Source organism: Genypterus blacodes, unplaced genomic scaffold (genome assembly GCF_046128005.1).
Source record: "Genypterus blacodes isolate CSIRO-AG114 ecotype Tasmania unplaced genomic scaffold, CSIRO-AGI_Gbla_v1 ptg000059l_1, whole genome shotgun sequence".
NCBI lineage: Eukaryota > Metazoa > Chordata > Actinopteri > Ophidiiformes > Ophidiidae > Genypterus > Genypterus blacodes.
In genome coordinates this window covers 263,574-272,691 of record NW_027466871.1, presented here as the reverse complement: position 1 = coordinate 272,691, position 9,118 = coordinate 263,574, and the positions used below count along the sequence as shown (strand labels likewise).

The window sequence follows — 9,118 nt, the reverse complement described above, 5'->3', positions numbered from 1 at the left end:
TTTTACATGGCTAGAAGGTGTGTTTGCCATTCCACACTGTTTGAGCTGTCTCTAGAGAATGCTGAGCAACGACAAACACACACACTTTCCCAAACCCCATCGCTCACCACTGACACCGACATCCATAAATTCTGATTCTAATACCTGCTGTGATTACATGACAGTAAAGGGATCTGAGCAGAAGGCAGAATAACACATTCATTTCAAACAAAAGCCAGCATCCACATCTGATATGACATTGTTAATAATAATAATGATGATAATAATAATAATAATAATAACCTGTGTGACAAACAAGCAAATATTTATGAAAACTGAAATTGAAACTGATTCATTATTCAGCAACCACTGCTTTTTAATTGTCTCTGCAGTGTGAGATCATTAATTTCTCCTAAATAACATATAAATGAGTGAAATGTATTGTTTGAGATTGATCGCAGAGCTGAAGTGAATAAATGAGCTTTGGTGACAGTGCTTCCTCCGTCCCTCCCTGTTCTCCTCACTGGGCCTTGGAAACATATAAAAACAGGTAAACTGCTCTTTTCTCTCAGACACAGACGTAAACACACACAGTTCAGCACACATATTGACACACTCAGGCAGCAATGGACGGCTCTGCTGTTCTTTTGACCACAACTGCACTCATTCTGATTTCCATGAGCTCAGCATCCACAGGTAGGTGTTTAGTTTCTCTTTTTTTTGTTGTTGTTGTAATCACTGTTATAAGTCTGATTCTGTCCCTGGATGCGGATGAAAGCTCTTGTAGAATAGGTGCTGTGCATACATACTTAAAAGAAAGATATACAACAACATAGTGTTGCTTAAATGTGTCTCAAACTTTGTCTCTCTCTCTTTCTTTATGTCCCAATTTCCAGTGGATCCTTTTGAGCAACGTATGCAAATTTTCATTCCAAAGAGAAGTATTTTGATGACATATGACATATTTGATCTTAAGTATAATTTAATAATTACCTGTATATTACTGGTGGGAGGTAAATGTTTTTATGTATTTAGTTACAGAGAATTAACTGTAATTAACAGGAGCATGCAATTCATAAATTTACAGAAAATCATGAAAACTCACAAAGCTTCTTTCAGTTAGAGTTTACGTGTTTTGGGGCTAAATATGACACCGTGACGGTATCCTGAAACACTCTAAAGCACTTTTAAAACACGAGTGCTGTCAGGGCGTTACACAATATGTTGTTTTATGTGAAAAAAGGAGAGGCGCACGGGGTTAGATTTTGCCTTGAACTCTGTATTTTTGTGTGGACACTTTCCAGGTAGGCAATATGAGATCAACCCCATCACTAACATTGCACTCTACTTTTCAAGTGAGTTTGTGTGTGTGTGTGTGTGTGTGTGTGTAAATGTTTTTAGTATTTAGTAAGAGAGAATTAACTGTAATTAACAGGAGCATGTAATTCATTAATTTACAGAATTACATGAAAAATCACAGTCTTCAGCTGTGACTGGAGATGATGTCCCTGACGTGTATCGTCAATTGTCCGACGGTAAGTTTATTTTTTCGCTTTTTCATATTGAGTTTTCATTTCATTCCATTTTAAATACATCACAAAACAATGTGATTCTGCATTTCTCTCTAAGGTGGCACACCACTTGGTGATGGAGATATCACTGTTCAGTTTCCTCCAGGCCGTCCATCCTCCAACAACATCCAGGCCATCTGTCTGAATGGAGCCCACCGTCCTCACTACGCACAGGCCTCTACACATCATCAAGAGAAAGCTAAAGCTGTCAATCAAGCAGAGTCCTGGTTTAGCACCTGCTGCGACAGGAACGAGACTTGGGCCCAGGAATGGACTCTGTGCTGCGCCACCCAGGCGGTAAGTTTGAATAATTGCGTTTGTAGATGTTTTGGTAGTTTTTGATGCTGTTACATTGGTTTCCCATTATCAAGTTGAAAGAATCAAGTGCATTCATTGAAACATTCATCAGATTGCAGTGAAAATGACACACAGACTGGGCTCAGCATTAGTGGAGCTGTCTGAGACCAAGTAACACACTTCTAAATTCTTTAGTGGAAAGCATTAACTTCATATTCACACTTTCTCCTTCACATTGTTTGTCTTATGATCTAAGGATGTTCTACAAAATTCTGGGTGCTTCTCTCAATCAGAATTCAAGCCTCTGACACATAGATTTAAAGTCAGTATTTAAAGATTGAATCTGTTTGTGTTGCTTCTCTTTGTCTGCTGCAGTGGGAGCTGGTACTCAACTCCTTCTGTGAATTCGATATATCCATTAAACATCGCGTCCACGACTGCTGCAAAATATTTGGAAAGGGAAGTCTTGACTGCTTCCAGAAAGAAGCCCCAAACCCAAACTACGAGCCCACAGAGAATGAGCCGGTGCCTCCACCTCCCTTTCAAGAGTTTTTTAACTTTGACAACCGCACTTGTGACAGGTAAACAGGGAACTTTGAAACACAAAATATCGATCTTGACAATCAAATCTAACTCTACAAACAAAAAATGTCAATTATATGCAAAACAAATGATATCCAAGTCTAGCAATAGCGACATTGAATAAAACTGTGACATTAATAAAATAGTTGCTGAACTTTCTGCCATTCATTGAACTGATTAATTGATGATTTGCTTTGGCGCTGATCTTTTTTAATGGATTTTTTGGGGGGGTTTCTTTGACAATGTTAAGTCTCAATGGTGGTCGGTGTGTCACATGATTTACTTCCTCACTGGATGTACTATTGTGATTGTTTCCAGCTAAGGTATATCTGCCTGCTCCAGACAAATAAAAACATTGTGATTATAGTCAAGATCATTTCACTCTTTTAATACACCTCTGAGGACATGAAGCTAAGCAAGTGTGGTCATTGTTTCTATTCCTATCAACACGCAGCTTGTAGCGATCAGTTTGGTCAGACTGAGACAGGCGAGGAAGAGCCTGCTTTGCTGTAACCACGGTGCCTGCGGCATACAACAGTTGCAGCTGTAGCATTTAAGACTTGCATCATTTGACAAAAGGTATAGTCATCCTGGATGCCGTCAGTGAGGAAAGCAGTCATCAGTTTGACACAGCGATGACCTGCTCCTCCTTGAAAATGGGTCGCAAGTTCACTTTACAGAGCTTGTGTTGAAATTAAGAATGCTATGAACCTTTTCTGTTAAAGAAACTTCATTATCATTCAGATTTGGTCCATGATTTGTCTCCTCCTCTAGTCAAAAGTCATTTAGAGAGAGACAAGGAAGCAACAAGAACAGATTTTACCACAATCCTGTGTTTTACAGTTTACTAAAAACAAAAACTTGCATTGATCTTCCAAAACCTTCACGACAAACTGCCTGCATCTTCTTCTGGAGGCCTGCAGTGAGAGTGGCTGCTCTATGGGCCCCTTTGAGGCCTGGGTGTGTTTGCCGTCTTGTGCCCTTTGACCTGTCTCACGGGAATGTCTGCTAAAGGACAAACACACTTCTGCACAGCTTCCTGACCACTCACCACTATCCATACACTTTTTATTATAATACCTGCTGTGCATTTCCTTCCTCTTCAACACAAACACATTTCATCCCACTGACATAGAATTACATTATCATTGGAGGCATAGGACACACCAGAAGGAGCCTTTTTTGAACATTTTACCAAATCAATCCATGGCCCCCACTCTTCATTTGGGGCATCCAAATCGCTATGCCCGCCCCTGTCTGTCAATAGGCACAGCTTTGCATCATTTTCTGTTGGTATTTGTGGTCACTACAGGGCGAAAGTGCTTGTTTATCTTCCAAAGGGTCCCTGGAGTCAGCTGGTGAACATTAACAGCAGCTAGATAACAGAAGAATGTCGAAGAACCGAAAAGAATAAAAACATTAGAATAACATCGCTTGCTGCCACACACCCACACATTTGTTGATGTTCCCAACGCGAAGCAGCAGGATTGGAGCGAGGGGGAGTGAGTCATGGTGAAAAACTTCCTTCCTTCCCTTCCGCCCTCCCTGTCTTCCGCACTTCGCCTTGGTACATAAAAATACTTTGGGTCCGCTGCTTCGGCAAACAGCAGGCAAGGCGGCTCGGTCACTAACGGCTCCGTGTGTGCGCGCACTACGTGTTTTCCCGGCGGCCTGTGCGCGCTCCTGGCAGTACAAACAGTTCGCCACACTGCTCGATAACATCCAGTGAACAATGGGCCTGTTTGTGGATCTGATCTCTGCGATCGCGTTGGTCCTGTTCGCCCTGAGCTCAGCCACCGAAGGTCGGTGTTCACACTCTGCTTTGTTGGTGCTGTAATAGAAAATGACCGCGTTTTGGGGTTAAATCTGACACCATGACGGTATCCGGAAAGACTTTAAAGCACGTTTATAATACCAGAGTTGTTATGGCGTTGCACAATACGTCGTTTTTTGTTAAAAGGAGACGCGCATGTCATTTGATTTTGCCTTGAACTCTGTATTTTTGTGTGGACACTTTCCAGATGAGGAAGACCTTGGGCAAGAGGAGATCCCCTTTGACCCCTCTGACATTTCACGCTTCTTACAAGGTGCGTGTGCGCGCGCGCGTGTGTGTGTGTGTGTGTGTGTGTGTGTGTGTGTGTGTGTGTGTGTGTGTGTGGGGGGGGACACTTATTAAATGTGATTAAAATCTCCTTTCAGAGATCAATCGACACAACCCTATGATGCAGAAAGAAGTAGACTTGACAGAATTGTACGACTACACAGGTAGTGTTTGCTCTGTTTTCCACCTATCTGTTGGTTGCTTGGTTGGTTGGAATCAGACATATCTATCCCATGATAGATTGTAGGTCAGTTGTTGATACATTTTAAAATGCTCTGTTTCTATTTGCAAATAAAGTAAACCCAATAGAGTTTCAATATCTGGCAAATGTCTCCTATAACAGATTATTAGGAGGTGTAATATGGTCTGGATACAGATGCATTTAAAAAATGTTATGACAAATATATCAATAAAATCCATTTATTATTGCAGTATTTCTTTCAGTGTATTATTGGAACAAGACCAATTATGTTTAGGCTTATTCCGCGTTGGTGGAGATATGCACATATCCTATATGTACATGTGAAGTATTTGTGTCTGTTTCATTTAATGAGTCATAAAACCATAGGAACAGGCCCATCATCATTACTGCTATGAGAACAATTTTGTCATAATGAGTCCACATCCACTGAGTCTTTGCTCCTGGCACAGTTGAGGTCATACTGAGTACAAACCAAACCACAGGATCACGTTGTCTTTGCTTCACAATGGACAAACACATTTCATTTGCTTCTGTCTGCTCTTCATATCCTGTTCAAAACAGAAAGACAATAAAGAAAATGTATGTATTACTGAAAACTATATCACCACAACTAATAACACTACTGTGTACTTTAACAATCTGTGTTTCATTACGAGGCTCCATTGATGCCAACCCAGCCATGTCCCGGGATGATGTTACTGCAGACATCTTGACACCCAGAGGACGTGAGTATATCCCTTCCTGTTTTCACTTCACGTTCATTTCACGTTCAAGTGTACAATATAACAGTATGACTCTGGTCCTTCCCTGTAAGGTCGTCCAATATTTGTGCCTCCTGCTATGAAAGACCCTGTTGGTTTTCCCCCGGGCCGTCCATCCCCGACCAACCTTCAAGCCATCTGTGTCCATGGAGACCATCGACCTCTCTACTCGGACTCTTCCCCTGCATATCGTTCTGGCTGGTCTCAGCGCAGAGCTGCATTTGTCAATTATGCAGAGTCCTGGTTTAGCATGTGCTGCGAAAGGAACGACACCGTCTTGCAGGAATTACTCTGCTGTGTCACGCAAGCCGTAAGTTACTTTTATGGATGTTTCAGCGTTTTTTGTTTGCTCTATCTTCTGTTGTATTTAGTTTCTTCCTGTTAAACCTATGAGTCATCCAGTGTCTTGTAATCGGTCTGAACCTGCCGATAGAAAAGCACAATATATAATAACCATAATGCTCTAATTAAATAGTACGACATCAGTTCAAATGCTTATGTTGGTGCTGTTACTTGAAACTTTATATTCATTTCACCACGGAACCAGAATTCGGATTTGAAATTAATGCCTAAAGGTAGAAAGTAAAATGTAAACATTCTTCAGATTGCAGAGATTACATTATTTGCGTTCTTTAAACAGAGTTGATGGCCTTGGGCGCTTCCTAAAGATAAAACTATTATCCTGCCTCGGCCGACATAACAGACAGGCCTTGGCATGAGCGCCGAGCAGTGGAGCTATTTGAGGGAAAACAAACGTGTTCTAAAGTCGCCTGTGAACATTTTTTTTGCAATTTGTTTTTATTGAAGCAGACATTGTACATGACATTGTGCATACAGGTGTAGGATATAAAACATTTTTTTTTACCTTCATGTTAACACCTTCTCCTTCTTCTGTTTGTGTTTCACATCCACTCTGTCTGTGCTCTCTTTCTTTGTGAACCGCAGTGGGAACATGCAGTCAACTACTTCTGTAATGAAGAAGGATCTGTGAAAGATCGTATCTATGACTGCTGCAAAATACGGGGCAACGGAAGGTTAAAGTGCTTCGAGAAAGAGGCTCCCAACAAAAACTACACACCCACTTTGGAGGAGCCGCGGCTCCACCCTGTGACACTGCTTAAATACTCTGAAGCCCACTTTAACTTTGACAAAGGCGCTTGTTCGCGGTAAATAAGGGAAGGGAATACAGAGAATCATTCAAGTGTAATGATGCTGATTCTTAGATAAAAGAAATTAGAGGCAAAGAATGTCAACAAAGTATATCTCTCTCTCTCTATCTATCTATCTATCTATCTAACATGGAGAAAGAGGGAACCAGCTAAACTGATCAAAACATTATTTAAGTTGTATTTTTTGGCTTGGCAGTCATCTGATGGCTGATTTATTATTTGATTCAGCACTAAAAGAAAGTAACTGTTTGTGGAGAATAACTCTATTCCAGTATTCTTGCGACAAAAGACATTTAGCTCTGACTGAAGGCTTTTATCTCCTTACAGTACATCATCAACCCCAAAACATTCCATAACAAGGAAGCAGAAGAAACCACTCCCCACTCCGTCTCAAAATGTCGACATCAGCTTTCCTCCTGGACGACCCACCACAGCTGACATGGAACCACTATGTCGTTACCGCAAACAGCGTCCTCACTATGACCTAAAGTGCCTGCCGCGTAAAGGCTATGGTTGGTTGGCTCGTCAATCAAAGACCATCAACCGTGTGGAAAAGGGATTCAAACAGTGCTGCAAAAGGAAACATGACATATTCATCTGTGCTGACGGGAAGGTACAGCAACAATGAGGAACCAGCAAACTTATCACTTGAGATGAGATGAAACTTTTTGCCAAATCCTCTATTATTTTGTCCTTTTCTGTATTAGTGGCGGGAGGAGATGGACAGGTTCTGCAAGCAGGACAAGGGAGCAAAAATGAATTTCCCGTGTTGTGAGACGGCTGAGGGTGATGAGCGATATGAGTGTTTCCAAGCCCGTGCGCCCCACCCAAGTTATGGTACGGAACCATCAACCAGCACTGCTGCCACCGCTCAAGAGCTCTCACTCGACCGAGTCTGTGCAACACACAAGATCATCAAGAAAAAGTAAGAGTACTTTCTACATCCCTCCTCTGACACCCCTTCTTTGTAATCACATATGTTAAAGCTGTGAAATAACTTCAAATTTGAACTTTATTTAGTGTCTCAGTTCATCACTAATGATGTGACTAACATGATCTGGTTGCTTTTCAGGTTCCCTGTAGGCTTTCCTCTGCAGAGTTTTGTGAATCAGTGCTGCCCCCTGTCGACAGAAGAGCAGAACCCATGTATCGAAGAGAAGGTGAGTACAAAGGCAGTGAGATGTAGCAGAGGAAAGGTTTAGTAGAGAAGATGAGAATTTCAGGAAATCTTGGTGATCACTTGAACATACGGCATAATTGCCTGAGATTTTTCTTAATTCGTTTCTTTATTATTTCTTTATTTAAATTGTGTTTTGTCCCTCTGATGTATGAGTTGTGTTTTGAAAGTGGCAGTGTTTAAATGCTCTTTCTCTTCTGTCTGTCTGTTAAACCAGCTCGTGAAGATGTCAGGGAGCTTATGCACTTCCAGGTCCCCAGCTATCCGCAGATGTTGCCGCAAATCTTCTCAAGACCTTTCGCAGTGTCTCTCCAAAATTCTCATGGACGCAATCTCCAAGGCAACCAATGTCTCACTCAAGAAGAAGAAAAAGTGTCCTCTCTCCTAAGACATTAGTGACCTTTTCTAGCTGACCCCAATAGCACTGGGTCAGTCAGGGAAATGGCAGGCTTGTAGTGGAGGTTGTCTCCAATCACTGAACATAAACAGCTTTTCCTGAATAAATCCCACTTGGCAATTGCGAAGATGGAAAAATATATATTTATACTTTGGGGAAAAAATAGCATCTTTAACTGCAAGCCATCTGAGAGCACATGAGCAGAGTACCTTATTCAATAAGAGTACTAAAAGGTTGTTTCATGCTCGTAAGTTAGAGACTGTTGAATGTGTCACTGTACCATTAATTTTTAATGGCTGCTCTTTACATATTTGATTACGAATGTTGCCATTTCTATTGTCTTTGGAGCTGAAAGACCCTTTCTATACTTTTTGTATGACGTGAGTTGATGGTAAAGTCATATCTTCCACAGTTATAATAAATACATTTTAAAATGTAACTTGTGTGGTTTAATACGGTTTTCACGAGCGTGATTACTTTGCACAACTGGGTCGGTGGGATAAATAATGAGATGGGTTGGAGAGTACAAACCATGCAGGTAAACCACAAATATATACTTTATTTCTGTACACAGAAATGTGTACCTTGGAACACTTTCTCGCTGCTTTGCAATCTGAAACTGATTTAAATTTGAATTGTACATGTTACATTCAATACGAAGAGTTAGAAAAGGCAAAAGAACTTGTGGATGTAGGGAATGAGACAGAGAAATGGGAGAGGAGTGAACTTGGGAGCAACGTTGTTATAGCTGTGAATATTCCTCTGCAATAAAATAGAAATGTAACGTCTTTATGTGGTTAAATCTGAAGATGCAAAGGTGGAAATGGTTCAATCCCAATGCAGAACAGTTACATAAAAATTCGAAAGTAAGACGAAGTAATC

The 9,118-nt window shown here is 41.0% G+C and overlaps 2 protein-coding genes across 6 annotated transcripts; both read left to right on the top strand.

The window, feature by feature from the left end:
* Positions 1 to 540: 540 nt before the first annotated feature.
* On the top strand, positions 541 to 2,588 carry ecm1a (extracellular matrix protein 1a). 4 transcript variants are annotated; one of them, XM_076153771.1, is made up of 6 exons: positions 541 to 675; positions 876 to 920; positions 1,284 to 1,334; positions 1,440 to 1,514; positions 1,609 to 1,847; positions 2,223 to 2,588. In XM_076153771.1, the coding sequence occupies exons 1-6, from the start codon at positions 606 to 608 to the stop codon at positions 2,430 to 2,432; spliced, it is 690 nt and encodes a 229-aa protein (XP_076009886.1). In that variant the 5' UTR covers positions 541 to 605; the 3' UTR covers positions 2,433 to 2,588. The 4 variants fall into 4 exon arrangements, with proteins under 4 accessions (XP_076009886.1, XP_076009884.1, XP_076009887.1 ...); XM_076153769.1 differs by having other exon boundaries at positions 876 to 950; XM_076153772.1 differs by lacking the exon at positions 876 to 920 and having other exon boundaries at positions 541 to 679; positions 1,288 to 1,334.
* Positions 2,589 to 3,977: 1,389 nt separating this feature from the next.
* On the top strand, positions 3,978 to 8,675 carry ecm1b (extracellular matrix protein 1b). Of its 2 annotated transcripts, none has more exons than XM_076153767.1 (10): positions 3,978 to 4,231; positions 4,451 to 4,516; positions 4,629 to 4,694; positions 5,389 to 5,457; positions 5,547 to 5,803; positions 6,439 to 6,659; positions 6,990 to 7,275; positions 7,370 to 7,587; positions 7,735 to 7,822; positions 8,057 to 8,675. In XM_076153767.1, the coding sequence occupies exons 1-10, from the start codon at positions 4,162 to 4,164 to the stop codon at positions 8,225 to 8,227; spliced, it is 1,512 nt and encodes a 503-aa protein (XP_076009882.1). In that variant the 5' UTR covers positions 3,978 to 4,161; the 3' UTR covers positions 8,228 to 8,675. The 2 variants fall into 2 exon arrangements, with proteins under 2 accessions (XP_076009882.1, XP_076009883.1); XM_076153768.1 differs by having other exon boundaries at positions 3,984 to 4,231; positions 5,410 to 5,457.
* The last annotated feature ends 443 nt before the right edge of the window (positions 8,676 to 9,118 follow it).